The 25,527-nt window shown below is 36.2% G+C and overlaps 1 protein-coding gene across 6 annotated transcripts in view; it reads right to left on the reverse strand.

The window, feature by feature from the left end:
* Nucleotides 1–25,527, reverse strand: part of BBS9 (Bardet-Biedl syndrome 9) — a 313,906-nt gene that overhangs the window by 262,691 nt on the left and 25,688 nt on the right. For all 6 annotated transcript variants that reach the window (XM_075057134.1, XM_075057101.1, XM_075057118.1 and 3 more), the window contains 4 exons: nt 18,583–18,757; nt 13,931–14,015; nt 12,015–12,198; nt 10,856–10,985 (listed from right to left, as the gene is read on the reverse strand). In XM_075057134.1, coding sequence (XP_074913235.1) covers nt 10,856–10,985; nt 12,015–12,198; nt 13,931–14,015; nt 18,583–18,757 — 574 coding nt within the window. The remainder of the gene's footprint in view (nt 1–10,855; nt 10,986–12,014; nt 12,199–13,930; nt 14,016–18,582; nt 18,758–25,527) is intronic.

Consider the following 25,527-nt stretch of genomic DNA (forward strand, 5'->3'; position numbering starts at 1 on the left):
ATCCCCTCTTATAAGCACTGAAATCCACTGAAAGTCAGAACTGAATAGAACTTGAATTTGGCCAGAGTGTTGACATTTTGAATGGCTGAAGGATTCTCCAGCTTCCAGGTCTTACCCAGTACTTTCACTCTTTACTTGGGAGTGAAGACATTTTCACTAGCACCCTTACATAGTGACACCACACAGCAAAACAGCAAACTAGTGCCTTACTGCACAACAAATTCAGACAAGTCTTTAGCTTCTGTAGTTTTTTGAAAGAGACTCTTTGCCTAAAAGGCCAAACGCCATCCAGGGACCAAATAAAAAGGAACATCTTGCACCAAACAACAAAATGAAAAAAAGCAATGAAAAGTAATTGTTTTTACTTTCACTGCCAAGTTAAAAATGAACCACTCACAGAAGTTTGGGTCGAGGTCTTTTCTGCCAGACCGCTACTGCCACCTGCGGGGCAGCACAACAAGGCTTGTGAGGGCAAGCCAAGCAGCACAGCTTTCACACAGGAGAGTCCTAAAAGTTACCATATCACGTTAAATGAAGCAGGTTTTTTGGGTTTGGTTTTGGTTTTTTTGTTTTGGTTTTTTTTTAACAGGGTTAGTGTAATAGCTTGACAGTTTAAATGTAAGGGAATCTTAACAGGTTAAGATTTAACAGTGCATGCAGAGGGACAGACATCCATGCACGACATCATCTTCTGGTTCCTTCAGGCAGGGAACACACATACTGGTATAGACAGGCTAGATACATGATTCAAGCTCATGCTACAAATTACATATAAAATTAATTTTTATCTGAAGGATTAACCAACTTAGTTTCTTGTTGTTTTAACTACAAAATCGAAACTATTTCAAAAGCAGAGAAGGTTTTATTAAAGTAGCCAGCTATACAAAAAGCAGATTTAAATGAAAATTAGCATTTGTCACAAAGTAGAATAAAAACAGAATAGAGTGATCACACAGGTCTCCAGAAATATATGATATTGCTTTAGGAAAAAAAAAAAAAAAGAGCTCTGAAGTATAATATATTCAAGGAAAAGTTCATAACTTCCACATTGCATTTCTTATTATCACAGTTCCATATCTAAGACACTTAATGGCATTATCTGAATTGAAAATGAATGTGAGGACTGATAAGAAAACCTAATTACTTTAAGTAAGAATGCAGCCTCTAAGTCAGAGCTCCAAATAATAAGAAACAAGAGAAATTACATTGTGACTTCATTTATGACAGTACCAGTGTTAGCAGTGAGAAATAAACTAAGTCCAACTGTGACACATCTAAAACATCTCCATGCTTCATTCCCTCTTACAGCTACATCAAGAAGTACATATTTCTTCATTTGCACCGCCTTCGCTGAAGTCTGAAATCTGTTTCAAGGCCAGACTCCCTCACTGGCAGACAGGTATATAGCAGCGTCTAAAGGCTCAAAGGATATACCAAAAGGTAGCAGTTAATGGCGTCATGAATATAGGATCTGGAGGGCCTCAGTAGTTTATCATTCATCTAAACCTTCTATTCTCCCACTTCAAGATATTGGTTAAAGTCCATTTCACTCTGGGCAAGCTGGAGAGGCCCCTAGCATCTCTGCTTCCAACAATAGAGATACAAGGTCCTATACAGATAAAACTACACTCTAGTAAGTTTATTGTTTTAGATAAAGCTTATTCTTAACCATTGGCTTCATACAAGCTACTATTAGACAGTGTAAGATGAAAATTAAACTACCCACAGACTACAAAGAGGCTAACAAAAATAACCATGATGTCTTTCCCACAGATTTTTTCTGAAAGGATTGAATAATTAGGCAACTTAAAAAACACTCAACTCTAATTTCCATCTCTGTCTCTTCACAGTTTGACAGTGATGTGCCTGCAAGCTTCAAAATTCACCAGCATTTCAGACAGGAGAAAGTGTGTACGCTATTACTTTTAACAATACTTATCATTGTCCCTTCATCCTGTCTTGTAAAGAGCAAAGCTGCTCTTTAAAAGCATCTCTGGCACTTTGCACTGCTAGCTGGCTCTCGTCTCCATAGCTTAACATAAATGTCCCATCTGCTGTTCCTTGAACGAAAAAATGTCCTAATCAAGACCTTCAAAATCAACAGCCTTAGACTGTTCATAATAACTGTTTTTCAAACAAGATGTCCAGCACTTCCATGGGCAGAGCAAGTGTCACAATGCATCCATAAACTCAAGCCTACTACTCAACACCCAACCCCAAGACTGAGTTCAGAACCTGATACACTTATATTCTACTCTGTCACAACGTGAACAGGCACAGAGAAATTGCAGGTTACCCAAAAAAAACCCATGCTATTTGTTTAAAAGCAAGTATTTTATTTTAAATAGTAGAGGGGAGTTACTTGCTGCCTTGGTCTTGAGCAGTTAGAATTTCCACTTTTAAGGCTTTCGCTAGAATCATGAGGGTAGGAATATTTTAAGTGTTACTCTAAGTTGAAACCCTTACAAAACCATATGACTGTAAAAAGTAGGCTTTTTGAAAAAGCAAGTAAATGCCATGCAATAAAATTAGGAGAACTGGCAATATGGGCATGTGCTTAATATCATACAGTAAATACCATTTGAAACTAACTTGCTAGAAAGCCCAGTCATGAATCACAGTATATGCTGGACACATCTATGTCTTTTTCAGGATCAGAATCCTACTAAGGTAAAAGAAATACAATCACATTCATACTTTGTGGCTAAGCTACACACATTAAAATTATCTCTTCAAAAGACCTTTAAAAGGGTAATATTTTGTACTTCCATTTCTTGACAATCCAGTAGCAATTTAGTGATGAAAAACAAATGCAATTTTTTTTTCTTAAAAACATTTCTTTAAAATGCAGTTATGTTTAAGTAGCAAGATTCTAGAATTCTCTGCATTTAACTTCCCAGATCAGGCAACATTCTTACAGAACACTCAAATAAAAATTTATATATATATACACATGTATATAACTGAACAGTTCATACTGTGTGTCATAACTGGCATTGCTTCTATTACAGTACTACTATACAGAAAAAGGAAAAACCTTTCAACAAACTATAAAGTTTGATTCCTTCAGTTTTCTTTCCATAAAACCATGTAATAAGTGCTAAGTTTTGCTGGTTTTATATGTAAGTTTTGCCATTTTTATATGGTGATTCTTTAACAGTTGTGGTAGCTGTGGTGATGTCAGTTATAATAAGGAATAACAGATGGGCTGGAACGAAGAACAAAGTCTTTCCAAGCATCTGGATAGCTAAAAAATTCAACGGAAGGAGTTTTATTTTGACTCCACCCTATATGTGATTGCACTTTTACACCTTATATACTTAATACAGCTACAATATTTCTTCTTTTTTTTTTTTTTCAGTTAAATTCAGTTCCTGTTGCTCTTCTACTGTTTGGAGAGCCCAGCTACACAAAGTACGTTCATCTAACCACCCAATGTACTATGATTCTGTGCCAGAAAACAAGTTTTAATTTCAAGTTCATATCTGGACCAGGCCAATATTTTCTCACTTGCAAATTGACTGCAGATTTTAATTTTCTTTAAAAAATATTGGAAGCTAAAACTTCATAAAGCACAACTTCAACCAATGGCTATACACCAGAATTCTGAACTCCAATCTTTTGATTCACGTACCTCATTTAAATTAAACTGACCAATCTGTTGGGCTATGTATCCGTTCAAATCTGGGAATTAATCCTATGTCAAAACAAAGAATTTAACACTAGCTTATGTTCTCTTTTTTATGGAGACAGGTTGCTGAATCAGAGATTTATATATAAACTTATTCAGATAAAGTGCCACGAAATTACAAGCACGTTAACTGTGTCAGGCTTAAGCTATTATTCACACACAGAAGACAAGTCTTGATTCTGTGAAGCCAGAGAACAACCATCTCCAGGGACTTTCTACCTCATTAAACAAATAAAGATACAAACCACATATTTCTTACTAGTCATTCTAATATTATGGAATACTAACAAATCAGAAAATCCAAAAGGAGTATTGTATTAAACATTTTTCTGGAAGGCAAAAAAGTGATTCTCTCCATGGATGGTCTAATAACTGTAAAATTCTTAATTGTTTGGTGTTGGGGTAAAGATGGGATTGTTTTTAAGTGCAATAAACACAATAAATGTCTCTTTCAGTAGTGTGTTTTCCTTCAAAACACAAACTGATTAGCAATCCTGAAGTGCAGCAGCACATATCACTTGGCTTCTGCTTAAAGTGCACTGGAGGTGGTGTGGGGACAATTTATTGGTTAGAGTCACCAGAGCAATACTTCTCAGCCTTGCAGTCAAGCTGCAGACTAATGGGAAGAGAGTGGACAGGAACAGAGTACTGGAATACACAGTAAACTACTAAGCCATAAAAACCACCCAACCCTTCCTCACATACTCTTTTGAACCTAGGATTAAAGCATCAGGAATTTTTTTTGCATTCATTGTTGCTCCCATGGTCCTCAAATAGCCAATGCCAACAATAACACTGACAGTTCAAAGGTGGTACATCAGACTATCAAGCCAAAAAAACTTCCCACTTTGTTCTGTAAGTATCCTTAAGTGGTCATCCCTGGTTATAAAGAATGAATGCCACATACTTGTAGTAGTAGTATATGGCAAAACAGAAAAGTCAAAGACACTACCTTCAAGCAAAACAGGCTGGAAATTACTAGATAACTAAGCAAAACTGTACACATCTTTTTACACTACTCATCTGTTATTCATATTACACATGCTTTTATCAGAAAAGATGCAAAAGAAATGGAAAGAAGGAGCTAGAAGTAAAATGATAACTCAGCACATAGCAAGAGACTATTGCTTCAGTAAATTAGAAGTCACTGTCTCCAAAACTAACTTGTAAGTATTTAAAAAGACTGTAAAATTCTCTCTTATAATGTACCTGTGTAACCGTAACACAAGTGGGGATTTTCCAAGAGACAGGGAAGTGCAGTAGCTATGGCTATCAGCATCACATAGGACAATACAAATATTCAACACTAATTAACATGATCACATAGAAAATTTTCAGTACCTTCATTAGTCAAATAGTCTCTGCTTATTTTAGACCTACTGAATTACTTTATTTTGTCTTATAAGTAGTAAGAAAATTGGACACTACTATAGCATATTAAGTCAGCAACTTTGAAGTGATTCAGTAAGCTGCACTATTTCCTGCATCTCAGCCTATGCAGTGCAAATTTAATTTTATTACTTTAAGTCTCTAATTCAGTAGAATCCATAATCAAATACGTAACAGGGTAAGTCAAAACCTGAATACCAAAAGCCAATAGCTGGGTTTAAGAGATGGCTGATAAATACATTACTATGTGATACAGTCTTAATGGGCTGGTGGTTCACAACACCGATGTTAGGAGTTCAGGCATGACCCCTATAGTCAAGCCTGCAGTGACCATACTTGGAGAAGCAATAACAAAAAAATTACCTAAGAAAATTTCAAATACCACAGACAGTTGTAATGCTAGCAATTAGCAGAAAAAAAAAATCACTTTTTGATTGCAAACTGAGCAAAACAGAATCAGTGGTGAATACATGGAACCCTGTGATATTTTTATGGGATCATTCCTCAGTATAAACCTAGGCAGACTTGAAGTTCATAAAGAGTTAAGTGTGGATAAAGCTTACTAAGTAGCCCTGCTTGCCATCTTGAACATATAAAGTCTACTTTTATTTCTTGGCTTTTTAACAGTTACTTTTGTTTAAAAAGAATATTATTTTTTCCCCCATCTCAAATAATGAAAATCTATTTATTAGCTTAACTCAAGCTAGGAAGTTGGGTTCTGGAAATTTAATATTTTAAGAAACTCAGAAATTCTTATTCTTTAGAGGTGATAAATTACTTCTGCACAAAAAAAACTCTCCAGACTGCTTTATATTTCCTCTTCAAAAAACATGCTGTTCCATTACCAAGTAAAATGATATTTATCTGTCAAATAAATGAAGGTGATAGCAAATATTCTAGTCATTTTCACCAACTTGTCCATACCTGTCAACCCCTTGTAATAAAAGGAACTTCACATTTTACAAGGCATACGCGGCATTTTGTGGGTTATTTGCTTCAAGAATCTTTCTTCTGTGAAGAACAGTCCTCTTGCTCACAGATATAGTAGTACATATAAAGGCTCACAAAAGAAAGTTGGTTCCTGTATTCTAACTCCCAGATGTAGCTCCTAAAAGCAAGAGGCACCACATATGCAAAGCATCCGATTACCTATAGACAGGCACTACAGGTGACTCTAAAGTTTTTTCCTTGGGGTATTTCTAATCAAATTCCAATGTAGCTGAAGGTGAAAATACCCTTCATTTAAACATGAAGTTTACTGACAAACTGGTGCCTAAAGTAATAAGAGTCCCCAATATATTAAACAGAGAGGGAAGAAGTATCTTTCCCACAATACATCACCTAAACCCTGAGAGAAGGCTGGTTTACTGCTTAGAACTGGGCCTGCTGATAAATTCTACACTAAATCAACATTTTTTTGCCATATAGATAACACCAGACTTCATTTCTAGCCAATAGCTGAAAGCACAAAGAACCATAATTAGGGACATCACAAAATACTGACTTGAAAAAAGAGGTATTTGGGGAAGTTTGCGGTCTATTTCAGTTTAAAAGAAAAAAGTCAGGCTACCTTTCAGCATTCACAGGCTTATCAGATATAACTTGAAGACTGTGTACAAACAAAACCAAGTAGTAAAATTAAGACTAGTGAACTTTAAAAATGTTCAGAGAAACAAAGTCCCTGATTTAAAGGCTTTACGCTTTCCTAACGCAAAAACAGGTTTTTAACTTGGAAGCGACCAAAGCAGAAATCCCTTTCCTGAGACTACATCCAAGCTATAATGCTCTTATCTATGTGGTTTTAACCCAACCCACAGTGGCATTTCAGATGTTTGTGATGGAAACATCTCTTAGGCTAGCAACATGTGTTATTGTGCCTGAATGCACCTTAACATAACGTTCTAGTTTCAGGCCAGCCAGGTCAGAGTAATAGTTAGTGCAATCAATCAGCTATTAAAACATGGTACTCTTAGGAACAGCTTTGCCAAGTGAGTTAGTGTCAAATAAATAGAAAAGTAGTTGTCTAAGTATTTTACTCTACTCCAGGGACCTTTTATGGTAAAGTATATGGAGATAGGATAATTCAGGCACAGAAAAACAAATACGACTTGTGATAGGCCCTTAAAAAGTGACTTTCTGCTACTTTCTGAACAAGTTATTTCAGATGATTCAGACAAACATAACTCATCTCTTTCGTGGGGGAGCATTAAGTCACTTGCCTTTACAGGCTCAAATTCCTGCCAGCAGGAAAAAAACTACTTTCATATGAGGCGCTTTAGCTAACAGGAACTCTACATAGAAGCAACATTCCTATGGGCTTGTTCCCCACACAATTACCTGAATTATGAGGGGGGCAGACAGAGAGAGAGAAAAATCTAACGCATCTCAAGAAGCATCAAAAAGTGACAAATTCATAGAATTGAGAATTATAAACATAAGAGATAATGCTCATGAAATTTCCTTTGCAAAGGAGATGTGGAGGTACAAGGAAAGTCTTAGAAAAGAGGTCTCTGATGAAACAGAAAAATGGAAACTAAAGGGCAAGAAAAAAGGGAATGGACTTTGAAGTCAATGCTGAGAAGATATTTATATAATAATGATGGATACCAAGCAAACACTGCTGCTCACAATTACCATTTTGACACTGAAAATTTGAGGAGAGTAGGAATTCTTGTAATTCCTTTGTGTAACTTCCCAGATTTCAGCTGTTCTAACTGCTGCATATGTACAGTTTCTCTTCAAACCACTCTAGAAGAGGTTTTTTTGTTGTTTTTTTCAGGTTTGTTTGGGGTTTTTTAATCAACTCAGGCAGAACACCTAAACCATTTCCTTCAAGAGTTTCAGCGAGAATGCTTTTGCACAGCTGTAACTTCAAGGATGACAACACAGGGCATGCAAAAATGTAACTGTCCAAGCAGGTTATCAATGGGAAGATGAATTTGTGCTGAGACAAAGTCTCAAGCAGTTTAAATTAATCCAAACTGTCAGTGTAAGGAGTACCCCGGACTTTAAAACAATGTCATAAACAGTTAGTAACTACTATACATTAACAGAACCAGAAAACAAACTTCTAAAAAAATAAGGGACAAACTTCTATAACAATGATTAGAACTGAACTTCCAGTTCAGTGATCATAGTTATAGAGATCTTCAGGTAAAACCCAGAATGAGATAAACTCTCAAATTTTTGCCTGTAGTTCAATTTTCTGATCAGAAGCTTTTATAGGAAATTTTCAACTTCCTGACAGAGAGCATTCAGGTTTTCAGAGAAGGCAAAAAAGTGTAGTTAAATGGCTTAAAAATACATCACTTTTAGAGAGCAGAGACACCTCACAAAAAATGTTGTAAGTAACCACTTACCTTTGATTCATTTTTCCTTGCATGTTTCTAAAAATGTGATGGAAATCATGCAGTTTATGGATGTTGTAGTGTGTTATTATCATTATTTACATTACTGGTATTGCAATAGGAAAATACTGCATTTCACATTATTGTAAGAGGAAAAATCAATTCATAAAGAATAAGGAGAGGCACACACTAGAAACACAAGTTACTTAGCTGGAATTCTCCGAAGCACTTGAACAGTTGATCTTAGAAGTAGACTATCAAGATTATAGGATAAAGTATATGACTGCCTTTATGAAGCAATCACTACCCCTGCCCCAAGGCATTTATATCAAATAGCTTCTAATAATGCTTTTCTTATCCAGCAAGCCAGAGCTATTACATTAGAAATAATAGACATTATGCCAACAAAAAAATACAGATGAATATATATGATCTGTCAAGACAACTGTTTTCAGAACACTCCATTTACTTTGTAAGTATTATTGCAATAAAAGTGGAAAGAATGTGAAAGTAATTAATTGACATATGTCATATTTAAGGCACTTTAATCTCTCAGCAGTGTAGGATTAACAACTCTATGCTTATTAAAGTACTTAATATTATTTATGTTACAGTAGTGCCCAGAGGCCCCAATTGAGACTGAGACCTCTCGAGTGGACTATTAGAAAATAATTATCACATTGGCTCGCAAAGAATTCCCTTTCAAATTTATTTTTTTATTTTAGAAAAAATATATGTTTTGTTTCAGCCAAATTACTACCTCTATAATCTTTACCACAGTTTTTGCTGTTTAGCCCGTCTTTATTTTTAATGTCAGAAAGAAGTACAAGCATACTACATATTTTTAAAGAGAAAGACAGAAGCATAGTTCTGAAACACATATGCCCTAGACTTCTCCCTGCCTTTCAGGCCATTGGGTCTAGACACAAAGACGTTCCTTCATTTACCAGCAGTTGTATAAAGTTTATAAAGAAGTTTGTATAACTAGATTGCTGTCTCTCCACCCTCTACAGAACAAAACCCCAAACCAAACCCTAGCGTTAGCAGGTCTGCAGGAATTCCAAATCTGACTAGCAAAATGATCTGGGACAAATCATACAAAAGTAGGCTCTCAAAATTCTCACTTAGATCAAACTACTGAGTGTTAAAGTTCACATGGAACAGCCAGAATCTGCATACACTTCTTAGAGGCATTATTGAAATAGATGGTTCAATAATAAGAGTTTCCAAACAAATAATGGTACATACAAATGTCAGTACAATCCACTGTTGTAAAAATCAATGCCTTTTTTTAATTTTTTCTGACACAAATATTTTTCTGAACTTCAAAAGATGTACTGTCATATCCTGCATAATTAACTTTTGGTTTATACTAATTGGCCCACTGACACTATTCATTATATTTTACTTGTAAGACCTGTTGGATGAAAGCCAGCACAACTCTCTCCAGAGAGCCTAAAAAAAATTTAAATTCTAAATTATTAAAAAATCATTAAGTAACCACTAGTATCAAACACAACACAAACATCCCTCAGATTACTCTGCAGAAGTCAGTAAAGCTAGTTAGTAAGATGTTGCATTTTCATTTGTTACGAGATGAAACGCGTGACTTATGATCAAGTATTCAACAATCCAGTGTATGTTGGCACAGCAGCCACAAACCTGCTGGGGATCAGAAATTATCTTCCTGACAAGGCCACTCCTACCGCATCCCATATGGTCACAGGCACTGTGCAGCCAGCACTCACCACAGCTCTGGTGGCACACAGTACAGGCATAAGATGTATTGTAAAAACACTAGCTGAACTTTTCTGTAGTTTGCTTATTTCAGTGACAGACTCAGCACAAGTTATCAGTATGTTGCAATTTCTCTACACTTGATCTCCCTGCCCAGCCAGTTTTTCCCTGACCTGTCTGTGTATTTTAAAGAAAGTTTTGGTCTGTTGCAGTACAATCCTCAGCAATTTAAACAGTTCCTTAATTTCTGGAGTTTAACATTGGAGTGTAATAATCTGTTCCAACAAATCATCTCTGGAATTCATATGCTCTTAAACGCTTAATGAAGAACAGATTTCCAGTGAGATTCCCTATTTTTCTGTCTCAGGGAAGGATCTTACCAGACTGCAAAGCTTCACTTTTCATTCTTTTAAAGAAGAAACTACTCCACTGGAAGTATGAGAGCCCAGGTTCTACATTCACTCAAGAAAAACCAAAAATCTAAAGCACAGTATAGCAATTCTAGTATTCTTCTAGAATTAACAGTATGCTCATTAATGAAATGAATATTTTACAAAACAAAGAAAAAACGCTGAATTTTCCTTTTACAAGTCACTTTGTTACATACCTCAGAAGTGTTTAATAGGATCTAGAAGCAAATCTCACAACGGGAAATTAATCTGAAAAAAGTAAACTTTAACAAGTTACTTACTGTAAATTTGCTACTTTCACTGATACAGGAATGTGGGGAAGTTGAGTGGCCCATTTCAGTGTAACATCTTGATAAACATTCAACATTTTACCATGGTTTCCAATTAGAGTGTTTATTGTTCCTTCTTCCACTGTTAAAGATATAAAAACAGTTTTAGGATGAAAGATTTTCAAAAGCCAGTACTTTTCTTGGAGGCTTGTATCATTACACTATTTTTTCCTTTTCCTTTTAAGCCATTACTTGTTATAAATGAATTTAATATAATTACAGTGTCAAAAGTTATGAAAGTTACATTGACAATAACCAAGGACATATGTGATTAATTATGGATACCAATTTCAGTTGCATACTACACAACACATGCCACAACTTTCCAAGGTTCTAGCCAGCCATGTTTGGTAATTTAAAAAATTTATGAGCAAAGACTCATAATTGCCATGTTGGCATGCCAGGATAGATATGACAAAATACACATTGGCTAAATATCAGCTACTTATACTCTTCATTAATTCATTGACTTGTGAATACTGATTAAACATGTAGGCATTTATAGGGTTTATTTATAATATAATTTAAATCAGAAAGTATAAAATATGAAGATTGTTAAAATCATATTCATAAAGTCTAAAATGATATTTTAAGTCTAAAATAAAAAATGGTGTAAAAATTTATCAGATAGTTTTTGAAACATTAATATAGAATAGGTATTAAGAATCTGTAGTTCTATAGTGACGTCTAACCCAGTTGCTTCCACACAACATAATAAGTTAGTTTCATCTCCTAACAGTAAACTTTATTTTCTTTTTTTTTAACTATCAGTGAATGACAGAAGGTCCTCAAACACTAGTTTAGTCTTCCAAAATCTCTCACTCTTTCATGTTTGTTGCTTTGGTAGCCTGGGCAAACTTACTCAAACACTAGACAAGTACCTCAATTTGGTGATGAGAAAATACTTATTTAGATTCTAAAAATTATGAGACTTCACACTAAGTAACATTTGAAAATAAACCTGCTTCATCCAAAAAGAGAATTATGATTCCACAGATTTTCTACAAATCAACAGCTTATTCAGAAAAATATATTTATTCAGTGAAAAAAAAATAATCTTAGCTGTAAAAGTAACCAAGCTAAAGTAAAGTTGAATTTTCCTTTTACAAACCTGAACAATAAGGAATGAAGCAACTCGGACTGTAATCAAGCTTTTTCATAAATCGAATTTGCCCATTATCCTTAAGGCAAAAGAAGTTTCTCTCACCAAGCACAAAAACAGAAGAAACTGCCTGATTAAAGGAGACAACGCATATATCCAGTGCTTGCTCTCCGATGTTTAAAACCCAATCCACCTTCAAAAGAAAAAACATACTCCAGAGATCAGTTGACAGCTGCGTATTAAAGACAAAACTTGGAGAAGGCTCAGAACTCATCAAGTTACATGAATATCATTAACATAGATAGAAAAGCAAAATCAAGGTCTTTTTTTGAAAGAGAGTTATCCTCTTATTTTAAAGGTAGTTGGTAACTTTCCTTATTGCAAGTGAAGCAGCAAAAACATCCACATTTTAAAAAAATCACGATTGACAGCTATGCAGTTCATTTAAGTATATTTAAATTTTAAAATACACACCCCATTCAAAATGAAAATGCTTTATACTTCAACTATTAAATCCAAGAACAGAATGTTAGAATCTTTTAAATCTGCCTCTGTACATCTCCCCAGATTAAGGGCAAGGTTAGAGTGAAAGGTGGTAACTTATTCTACCAATACATGTAAAAGGAAAAATAGACAAAGTTTGAGGTTTGTAAGCCAATATTCATGCTTGCAGTCACTAATGTACATCCTTCAATTTGAAGAACGTTTGTGTATACCATCGCTTGTTTACTTTTCCAACTACATACCCTGATATAATAAGCAACCACTTACAAATCCTGCCTTGCCTATATCGTTACTTCTTTAAACAACACTACTGCTTATTGATACATTTCATTGGTTTGTTACTTTAGCTCCTCTGAGAAATTTCAACTCATTCACACATGCAAAAATTGCTTTTTACTGCTGCCAAGGTGGTTAAACAGAAATTCAGAATTTATGGAGTAAAAAAAAAAATCGAAGTTTAACTGTCAGCACTTCCTATATGAACAGTATCAATCATTTTGCTTAAAGAACATAGAATGCATTCTTTACTGGCATATCTGATATATGAAGCTGGAAGTGCCATCTTAAAAGTCAAAGGAAAAAAAAGCCAGGCTTATTACATTTGTCTCCATGTATGCTTCTAATTTTAGATTAAAAAAATGTATTTAATTTGCAGCGTATCTGATAAAGCTTCCAAATTTCTTATTTCAAGATGTAGGATTCTGCCTGACTTACAGTTTGAAAAAATTCTATGATTAGCCACTGGAAGGAAGATGCTCTCCCAATATTTTACTGTCATACCTGAAATATGCTGAATCTAGCTAGCATTTTATACAGTATATTTAGCAGACAAGCAATTCTACTGCAGGACCACAGAGAATGAAACTGTCTTCCTCTTAATAGGAGGCAGCTCAAATATTAAACTTAGTCACAGGGACCTCCTGAAGACCATTGAATCCACAGGTTTTTGACAAAAAGAGTCCAGGATACTGACTATGGAAACATTTTTCACTGCTGAGTTTTCTCTAAGTACAAAGGATTCCCCAAGTAGAATGAGGTTAATTTTGTAAGTCCAATACAAAATCACAAATAGACTTAAATTAAAAACATGAGCACTATTTCATGTGTACCTATTTATCTATTTTACTACAGTTTAGGTTCTGCATTACAAAGACTGCCTTAAAAACAGTTATCTCCAGTACAGAGTTCTATCTTTTTTTTTTTTCCTCCTTAGAACAACAGTAAGTTTTAAGGCCCAATCTTAAACAACTGAGGCCCAAAAAAATCTTAATGGAAATCTACTGGAGTCTTTCCATTCCCTTTAATGGCCATTGGATCAGGTCCTTTGTCAGCAGACAATGTTTCCATTCGTTACTTAGCGTTGGTCTTTTTAACATGTATGCAGTGTACCATACAGGTTATGTAAAATAAACTGGGTTTACCACAAGTCTTTTTCCAGAACTAAGTTTTTGCTGTTCTGGTTCTTGTCTTTCATCAGCATCTGTCGCAAATGCCAGCACTTGGTATCTGTTATAGGAAGTTTAAAAAAGTGGGGGAAAAAAAAATCTTTGTGGTAAATATCCTTACAGTAAATAAAAAATAAAATATAATTATCATATTATGAGTAAACATACACAGTAAAAGCACAGTCTAAAAGGATTGTTAGAAAGCCTACTGCAACACATCTATTATGAGCAAAGGTGTTAAGGTAAATATCACTGTAGGATAACAGCTAAATGTAAAGGCAGAAATGAAAACAAACATTTCTATTCAGATTTTATCTGGTATTAAAATAAATTCAACAGCTAAATATATTACAGGAAAGAAATCTAGACCACAGAGGCAGAAGCAGGAAACCAACATATTATCAAATTGTGAAAATAGGATTCTAATAAAAAATAAACTTTTTTCCTCTTACTAAGCTTTAAAAAAAAACTCCTGAGCTACCCTGAAATACAATCTGCTATATTTAATAGTTACACTCTGAAGCACATCCATTAAGTAAACTAAGTGGTTCCAATCCAAGAGATAACAGTAAACTGGCACCAGTAGGTGGCACATCTTGCAATAGATGGGAGGTTTGTGGGTTTGGGGGTTTTTTATTATTTTGTAACTGCCAACCAACCATACTAAGAAAAATTGGCAATGAAGACATTAGAACAAAGATGTCAACTACCTCAAAACCTCCACGCCATCTATCCATCCTCATTTACACCTATGCAATCCTCAATGTTCAAACTATGTCCTCACTGACTCTTCTGTAACTATTTCTTTCCTGAATTTGTGCTGGTGTCCTAATTTACTGAACAACCCTGTTTCCCATGTATGCACATTACATAATCTGTAAAATACTGACATTTCCTACAAAAGTGAAATAAACAAGAACAACAACAAAAAAACAGCAAAAAACTTATCCAAAAAGATAGCATTCGCTTCTGGAAGTCATAGAGTACCATCAGCTCCTAAGCTCAAACCAACACAATTCTGAATGTTCCAATTTAACAAATAAAAGTATGTATTTTTGTATATCATCAAAGTTATAGATTTAAAATGAAGACACCAGCAACCCTCACATTTCAGATGCATGTATTGTGGTGCTCGCTACTGAAGGTTCTTAGTTTCTAAAATTATGTTACTTACAGAAGTAAACTATGTACTTGGAGTAAGAAATTTAATTGCTTAAGGTGAATGCTATGACCTAGTTAAAAATACTAAATAAGCTGCTTTTAGTACAATTATCATGTCTTTAGGCATCCTCTATATGAACAAATTCACTTCCCTTTTTCAGTTTAACACATTTTATAAGAGAAGTTGCAGATTCTGACCTAATAAAATTTTCTCTTTTCACCATATTTTATTGATAGTCTTGGCTAGCACATTGTCATTTTATTAACTAATCAGGGACTAATAGAGTTTTCAAACCAAACTCCCATTGAACAGCAATATGGATTGACCATACATACTGCATACAAGTCTTTCATCACAAAGATCTCAAGCCACAGATGACGAACACAAACTCTTAATTCAGCCATCACATGAAGTATTCGATCATTTAAATAGGACACATTTTGCTTTTAGACCTTGAAAGAATTCAGAATCAACACAGGAAATACTGCTTTTATATGAAGGCATTGGTCTGTATGAGCTATAGGAAGAGGAGTAATTTGAAATTTGGCAACTTTTTCTGCTAAAAACACTAGATAGAACTGCTGTATTTTTCATTTACTATAATATGAGAAAAAAAAAGTTTAATACAATAAAAATAACCTCTTCTCTTCTTACCATGTCTATTTTCTTTACTTTAGAAGGATTACTTAAATCTATTCTAATGTCCTAATAGTTTAGACACACACTAGAGATTAGTACCACAGTGTCTTAACACTTGGCACTAAAGACCAATAACCAAGTGAAGAGTTCCTTTAAAACTACACCTTCCTACAATAAAGGCAGCACCCTTGTGAATCAGTGACAGACTTAGGAAGGATTTTAGCCACATTTGTTGTAAGAGTCAAGAATCTAAACATAATGAAAATGCATGAGATAATAATTTTAAAGAAAAAATATTTATTTATTACCAATAATAATAAATCCTATGCTAATTTTTTTCTTAGGAAAAATATGAATTTTCTATTAAATTACTTTTACTTGCAACATATACATCTTCTCCTGTGTTAAGAAAACAATACATGATGTCTATAATCTGCTCATGCAATATCCAGAATCTAAAAACCATCCGATCAAGCTTAAGCAGCATAATAAAAAAAAGAGTATTGCTTGAGAAATTCAGTGATAGAGCAGGGTAGTGTGACAAAGCATTGTGTTAGATTAACATTCCCCAGATTAGATTCCCAAGGCATAATCTATAAAAAGTGGCATTCTTATTTTCTTTAATATGATTACGTCTGAAAAAATCCTTAAAGATACTTGTTAGCCCATTCCTCCAGCTTGATGAGATTCCTCTGAATGGTAGCTCTAGCCTCTTTATATTAGCCACTTCCTACAATTTGGCATTGTCCTTGAATTTCAGGACATGCATTCTGTCCTATTGTCCAGGATGAATATGTTACAGAAATACTGGCTCCAGTATCAGCTCCTAAGGAACATCACTCATCTATGGCTGCTAGTTAGAACTGCAGACAACTACTACTCTGTAAGCCTGACAGCTCTGCCACTTTTTCATCCATTTTTTAGTTCTTTTTTTATCACAGGTAGTAGCTCTACCCCAAACACCACACCACCCCAATTTACTGCTAGGCACAGAGATGCAAAAAGCATAAGAGCAGACCTTTTCAGTTTTAATGGAGAAAGGATGAGCAAAGCAAGCATTAAGTTCCTTGGTCTTTTCACACCTTTCTTAATGTTGCCCAATCTGTTCAGTACTGGGTCAGTTTCCTGGATCTACCTTTTTGCATCTGAGGTATCTGTGGAAGTCCTTGTTCTTCAGACCCTCTGCCAGTAGAAGTTTTAACCAAGCTTGTATCTTCTCAATCCCATCCCCTGCATGCCCACATGATATTTTATATTCCTCTTTAGTAGTCCGTATTAACTTCCATCTCATACATTTCATTTTTCCATTTGAACTCAGTCAGGAGCTACCTGCCCAGTCAAGCTGCCTTCTGCTACTTCTTATTTTCTTGAACATTGAAATGGATTGTTCTTACTCTTTGAGACAGTTACCCATGAAGATTCGGCAGCTCTCCTGAGCCCTTTTGCCCCTCAGGGCAGTCTCTCACAGGATCCTGCCTACCAGTTTCTTGAACAAGCCCAAGTATGTTCTCTTGAAATCTACAGTCTTTAGTCCACTGCTTATCTTCCTCACTTCTCTCAGGATCTTAATCTCTACCATCTCATGGTCACTGCAGCCAATGTCTGCAACACTCAACAGCAGATGCTGACTATTACTTCTCCAAACATTTCTTTCTGAGTTGTGGACTCAGCAAAGCATCTTCCCTAGCCAGGCTGTCTAGCATTTGCATCAAAAAAAGTTTTCCCTAACACACCTCAGAAACCTTCCACATTGCTGAAGTCCATTGTGTTGCCCTCCCAGCAGACATTAGTCCTCCATGAGAATAAGGGCCTGCAATTAGGAAACTTCTTGTATAAAAAAGGCTTCACAGCAGACATCCACCACAATGTCCCCTTCCTCAAGCATTCATCTGATTCTAAACAGATGAATGCTTAATAAACTCTCAACATGGTGGTTCTGTAAGAGAGCACCATGTATTCAAGCTGCTCCCTCCATGGTGAACACAAATCCTCCCACGTCTGTCTTTTCTTCCTGAAGAGCCTGGAGTCACTTAAAGCACCTTAGTCATGCAAGATACCCTGTCACATCTCTAACTGCACACACAAGTCCTTTTTGTTTCCAAGGCTTAAGTGTTTGTAAATATGCACTTAATATGGGCCCCCACTTATCCTACTTCCTCGAAGGTATTATGAAAGCATCCCCCTTGGTGCACTTGACCCTTATACCCTATACCATCACTTACATCCTAGATTTAGCACCTATCTGTCAGTCTAGCAGTCAAGGAGGTTTATAAGCCTCCTCTGCAGCTTTGTCAGGTGGATTCCATCTCTCCCCACCAGCCCTCATTCCTTTGAGAGGATCCTATGATCACAAAAGCCAAAGCCCTGTCTCAAATCTTTTCTGAAAACTGAACAGATTCATCATACTAACACCTACTTGCATCAAAATAAAAATCCCACTGAAATAACTGGAAGGAACATCTTGTTCAAGCAGTATAGTGCAGACAACACTGAAATCACAGATTAGACTGAAGCAGGGAAAAACCTGGCACTTGCAGGACAACCTGATGTGCCTTGATAAACTAGCAAACTTAACACCTTTATCCAAATAAAATAGGATAATAAAGTCCTCAGGACACACAGTATGCTTTCTTCTATGACTGTACAGAGATGGTAATCACTCAACAATATAGAACATTTTATTCTTCTTCTCTCCTGCAACTACCTATCACCTGCTTTGGATACAATATTAGTAAAGGCAATAAAAATTAGACATGATCACTTAATTTGTTTACATACTAAATGATAGCACCAAAATACACTATAATTACTGAACATGAACACATACTTGTAACTCTCAATTTGTCGACAAGAAGACACTGTAATGAAAGAATCTGTCCGAGAGTTGTAAGTCAAGGGACCAGGCAGAAGAAAACCAGGTAAAAAACGGCCAAAAGCATAGCTTTCCTGTTCAAACAACATAAGCATCCCATCCATGGACTGTATGCATATCAAATCTCGACCTAAGGTAAGCAAAAGAAATACAAATTAAACAAAGCAATGTTATTTATATAGTTTTAATCCTAAAGTTGTTAGTAAATTAAAATTGTACTCGTAAGTAATCCCAACAAAAATAATTCATTTTAATTTACATGAGTGTTTACTATGAGGAAGAACACTAAATATTCTAACCTCAATAAAAGCTTACTTACTAAAATAAACAAACTAGATTTGGGGGGGAATAGCATTCAGAATATATTAAGAGCAAAAAAAGAGTTAGATACTTTATTTCAAACCAAAATTCCTAAAGATATAACTATTACAATTTTAGTTTACAGAAATGTTTCAATACTCCCAAAATGCCAAAGTGTTCTGGTTCTTAAATGTCTCTACGCCTTACAAGCAGTCATAACAACTGTGGTTTAAAAATAACCTATTCTACTCTTCCAAGTCTACTTAAGCAACATAACAGAAAGTCCTACAAATATGTACTACTGTGAGAATAATACAATGGTAATGTTTTCCACACTTTGCATTCACATTTTCTGTCTTCAAGGAAAGAAAAAAACAAAACAGGTCCACTGTGTTACCAACAAAACTGGGGAAAAAAAAAACCTTAGCTTGGAGTAAATTACTTCAAGCCTTGTCCATTATTCAGCAGCCTCAAGACATGACTTAAGACATGACTTGTCATGCTTCAAATACACCAATCTAAATTCAATGTCTCATTTGGAAGACTTCCAAGATCAGAGGCTGATTACGCAGTTTGCTTTTCATATGCAGGGATAACAATTCAATCAAACAATATTTTGCATGCATTCCAAGACAGCTATACCAGTAAGATCAACACCTTCTGAAGCTGATAGAACTCTCTCTCCTGAATTCAGAGATAAGCCCCCATCTTGCAAACACAACATGAAACACTTGTAATTCAGAATGTCTATTCACCTCCATTAAAATACTCCATTGTGTCTCAGGAATTACTCTATATGCATGGAAGACCCAAACAAATTGTCTGTTCACTAAGCTCCATCCTCAATCCTTTAAGAACTGTTTTCTAACATAGGAAGGTGAAGCAAAACACGAATAGACCCAAACTTCATTCTTACACTTAGATAAAGGTAACAAAGGTCAAAGAGATATTCAGTATCTGAAAAAGGAACAAATGTAAAGTACAGTGCAAAACATTGTTCATCTTCACTATGATTCTTCACAGAATCTTCAACTACTTAAAAATAAATAGTAGTGTAATAGGTCAGCAGTACATCATGCTACTTGTCCTTGTGATTAAAACATACAATAAAAATTTAGCTTTGGGTGAGAACAGAAAAAAAACAAAAGGAAGGCAAAGCAGCTGGGTCCTTTCCACTTGCCCTCCCTCAACCGTTTTTCAGACTTTCCCATTTTCCAAAAATCAAGTTCTCCCACCCTTCTTTCCAGATTCTGCATGTAATTCACTACATGTTCTATAAACCCTGTTGCAAATATCAACCATTTGACAGGAAGGACATCTGGAAGTGTAATTCATGTTATTCATTTGGTAGAGGCAAAGTTGAATTTTCAGTCTCTAGTGGAAAAGTTAAAATACTTCAATCCTTCACACCAATGATTATATAGACAGAACTGCAAAACAATTTCAACAGTGTAATTTCAGGAACACTGATGGCATTTCAAGCATGTAATCACAACACCTGTTTCTTCCCTTACGTTCTACATAGACCTTTTCTGAAAACCTTAAAGGTCATTCTTATTTCATGGAGTTTTGTTGGGTTTGTCTATTTGAAAACTCCTAAAGTGCATACATTTTGAGGGATAACATTAACGACAATATCAAACACTGAAATTTTGCTTTAGCAAGGTAGTAATAGAATTTCCAATTGACAAATTAATAAATTAAAACATGGAAAAAATTTTATTCAACATTAAAAAAATCCCTTATTCTTTATTAAACATTAGAGAAGTACTCCATTAATCAAGAAACCTTGATGGTTTCAAAAAGAAACTTAGGTGAGAAACAATGAAAACTATCTTCCTAAACTGAAAAATATCAGAATCTGTACTAATAAACTAACATGTTACACAAAAGCAATTCAACATGGAAATCGTTAAAATACTGTTCAAAAGTAGTCAGAGTCAAACAAATATATCTTTGCTTTTTTCCTACTACTGCAAGTGAGAAAATTTAAATATGTCATCTTTATAGCAGCTCATTAAACCAGTGACCACTTGTAACTAGCTAGCAACTTCGATTTGATGATTCAAGTCTCAAAAGTTTAACCTATAACATTCTGAAATTTGTACCACTACACTGGAAACTTGAAACATTTAAAATGTTTCCTCTTCTATGTGCAGATTAAAGTCATACATCCTTCTAGGAAATGTAAACTCTTTACCTCTGTTAACAGCAAAAGTCAATGAGGAAATGTTGCCTGTGACTAAATGCAATCATTTTTGAGAGAATTACGGGTTTGACATAGACCTCCAAAAGCATTTTCGAAACAGACCAATTGTTTTAGAGCTATGATTTTCCCAGGATTTTCTACACAGGCTTTTTAAATTATAAAGCAGGGTCTAGGGTTTCTGTTCAATCTTAGAATTTATTGTTTATAAAATCAGAAACATATTCTACAGTATACAAACACATTAGATAGGCATATATACACACACACCCCTCTTCAATGTTCACAACTAGTACATTTCCTCTGAAATTATTTGTATAAAGGAGCTTTATTAAATCTTTAAGAATCATTTACCCTCTTCAATTTTTCTGCTGGTTTTGGCTGGGATAGAGTTTATTTTCTTCATAGTAGCTGGTATGGGGCTATGTTTTGGATTTGTGCTGAAAACAGTGTTGATAACCCAGGGATGTGCTAGTTACTGCCTAGCAGTGCTTACACAGAGTCAAGGCCTTTTCTGCTTCTCACCCCACCCCACCCCACCACCAAGTAGGCTGGAGGTGCACAAGAAGTTGGGAGGGGACACAGCTGGGACAGCTGACCCCAACTGACCAAAGGGATATCCCAGACCATGTTATGTCATGCTGAGCATATAAAGCTGGGGGAAGAAGAAGGAAGCAGGGGAGATTCAGAGTGATGGCATTTGTCTTCCCAAGTCATAATTATGCGTGATGGAGCCCTGCTTTCCTGGAGATGGCTGAACACCTGCCTGCCCATGGGAAGTGGTGAATGAATTCCTTGTTTTGCTTTGCTTGTGCACATGATTTTTGCTTTACCTGTTAAACTGTTTTTACCTCAAACCACGAGTTTTCTCACTTTTACTCCTCCGATTCTCTCCCCCATCTCACTGGCAGGGAGTAAGCGAGCAGCTGTGTGGTGCTCAGCTGCCGGCTGGGGTTAAACCACAACAATATCCTCCACAGGACACATTCCAGAATTGTTTGACTTATTCATAACTTGTAGCTGACGTTCTGCATCTGAAATATGTGGTATTATAGAGCTTACAGCAACTGCTGATCATAGTTAGAATGAACATTTGGTTTGCTGCTTATACTGAGTCTCTGAAGTACTAGCCAAGAAAAGTGCAATGACTTTACTAACATACGATTCAGAAATTAGTGACAGTGATCTATAAATAAGTACCTTATATGTTTCAATTAAAAAATAAAGCAAGATGCATTGTGAATTTTAAAGTTATTTAATATTAAGGTTCCTACAATTCTGAATGTCCTGCTTTTCATCACTAACAGTGGACTCTATCAACTATTAGTAGTGTAAATAAAAAAAGAATGTATTTATAAAAGAACTGTAGCAAGTATACAATTTCAAAGAGTATCACTTGAAGCACACTAAGGCTGTGAATATACAAATGAGCAAAACCAATCTAATGCTTTGCTACTGCTGGCAGAAGCAGTCTTGCTCACCTGCTTCTCCCTGGGGGGCCTCCAGCTCCCGTTGTTCAGGTCACATAGTTCCTCCCCACTGCCAAGCCAGATCTGGTACCTATCTGATGGCTGTTAAGCTGATAGTAGGACACCATCCTGAATTTGTGATTTTTTAAAAAAAGTTTCAAATGAGTGAATCATCACCCCACATAAATAACTCCATACAAGCTCAGCAGCTGCCAGGGGTGACCTGGAAAGTATCAAGTGTGACATGGCTCTGGAGGTGATGGTTAAGGGCATAAGGGCCCAGGTGGTTTTCCTCCTTGATCCTGCTGAGGAAGGGGAAGGGCATGAGGAAGACTGGGTGTATCCTGTGGGCCAACAATTGACCGCACAGCAGGTATCCACAGCAGAGCTTTGTTTTATGACCATGTGACCCTCTGAGGATTGACAGCTGTTTGGAAGATACAGAATCTTCTGACTAAATCCAGCAAAAGTATCTTTGCCATGACACTTGCCAACTCAGTAAAAGCAACTTTAAACTAGGAATGACAGGGGAGGGAGAGATTTTACAACAATCAAGCGAGGGAGTGGTAGATGGGGTAAGCAAGCAAGCAAAAGGCCCCAGGATAATGTGAACTAAAGGGAAATAGCTATCAACAAAATAGGGCTGAAGTGGAATCACCTCAAGCCCTAGAATCCAAGTAAGGAAGTGCCCATGGAACAGCAGCCTTATAGAGAAAGCCCTCATGGCCTTTTTGAGTGCCTCTCTGAAACGCCTCTACAATAACGCACATAGTATGGGGGAAAACAGGAGGAATTGGAAGTCTGTGTGCAGTTACAGGGCTACAACCTCACTGGGATCACAGAGACATAGTGGGCTAACTCACATGACAGGAGTACTAAGATGGATGTATCCAGACCCTTTATGAAGGGCAGGGAGTTGCCCCTTTTTAGCAAGACAGCACCCAGAATGCATGGAGTTCTGACTGGGGACAGATGATGAGCCAGTCATGGGTCAGAATTATTGAGCAGACCAATATGAAGGTCTGCCATAGGCCACCTGATCAGGAAGATGAAGATGAGGCACTCTTCAGACATCTGGCAGAAGCCTCACATTTGGTGGCTCTGGTCCTCATGGGGGACTTGAACCACCTTGATATCTGTAAGAAGGACAACAGCAGGGCACAAGAAATCTAGGAGGTTTCTGTAACACACTAACAAAAACTTCCCAACTCAGGTGACCGATGACCCAAAAAGAGAGGCGCTCTGCTGGACCTGATACTTACAGGCAAGGAAGGATGTGAAGGTTGGGGTACAGCCTTGGCTACAGTGACTATGAGATGGTCAGGAGGATGATAAGAATAAGTTCAGGAGCATAAGAGGAATGAGCAGGGCATAAAACAGGACCACAGCCCTAGACTTCAGAAGAGCAGACTTTAGCCTCTTCAGGGATCTGCCTATAAGTATCTAACGGGATATGGCCCTGGAGAGAAAAGGGGTCCAAGAGAGCTGGTTGAATATTCAAGGACCACCTCCAAGTTCAAGAACAGTCTATTCCAACAAGTGGGGAGTCAAGCAAAGGCAGGCAGCAAGACACCTATGAGGATAAACAAGAAGCTCCTGACTACCCTGCCATAAAGTGTAACAGGTATGGAAGCAGGAGCAGGTGACCTAGAGAAATATAGAGAAACTGTATAGTCATTCAGGGGTGGGGTTAGGAAAGCAATAGCCCAGCTGAGTTGAAACTGGCAAGGGATGTGGAGTGCAACAAAAAAAGGATTCCACAAATCCACAAACATCCAAACAAAGACTAGGAAAAATGTGGGACCACTGCTCAATGGAGTAGGGGCCATAGTGACAAAGGGCACAGAGAAGTCAAGGAGCTTGACGCTTTCTTTGCCTCCATCTTTGCTAGTAAGACTGGTCTCAAGCAATCCCAGGCCCTTGGGACCAAAAGGAAAGTCCAAGCAAAGGAAGTCTTATCCTCAGTGGAAGGGGGTCTGGTTAGGGAATATTTAAACAAAGTAAACTGAAGTTCATAGGGCTTGATGTGATGCACCCACAAGTGGTGAAGGAGCTGGCTGATGTCATTGGAACACCATTCAATTATCTTTGAAAGGTCACAGCAATCAGAAGAGGTCCCTAAAGACCTTAACTTTCAATGTCTAGCTTCAGTGGAACTCCCTGGTACCTGAAACCTGAACACAAAAAGATTACAGATATCAGCTTGAAAAACTTTTTTTAAAGGCACAATAGAAGGACACATTTATACCTTGTTTCTTAAGACTTCTTATCCTTCATCTTTTCTTCCTTAGAAAGATATAGATAAAACCAGAAAAGAAACCCCCAAAATTAAAATTGTGCATAAAATAAAGTCACCAAAAAATTATAACAGTAATTACATTTACATTTTTGCCATATTGCTATTCCACTGTTTTGAAAATTTCAAAATATTGCTTGATATATCATAAAAGACAATTGTAAAGTGAGTGCCCTTATTAACACAGAAATCTAATATATTTTGTAACAGAATTAAATTTCAAGTACTTCTGGTTATACTGATGGTAGTGAGAAAGCTACCTTTTAGACAGCTTCCAACCACAACCTTCAGGGTTTAAGCTTGTCTAAAATATACAAGTTGTTAATTTCTATTCTTCTGATGACATATAAAGACAAACACTAGAGCAGATATAATTGATATGCAGTGGTAATCTAGTAGACATATTACAATTCAAGTAACAGAAGTAAGTGAAGGTCAGTAGAAGTGTTGAGGTGTTACTGCTTAAGTAACAAGTAGCAACAGCTTCTGCTCTCATTTAAATTATGAATATCAACCTTATTCTTACCAATTTCATTACATCATGAAAATGATGAACAGAAAAACAATAGCACCTTCTGTAGTATATATGAAGCTACATGTCATATCAGACATGGAAGCATTCATCTTTA

Source organism: Buteo buteo, chromosome 2 (assembly GCF_964188355.1).
Source record: "Buteo buteo chromosome 2, bButBut1.hap1.1, whole genome shotgun sequence".
Taxonomy (NCBI): Eukaryota; Metazoa; Chordata; class Aves; order Accipitriformes; family Accipitridae; genus Buteo; species Buteo buteo.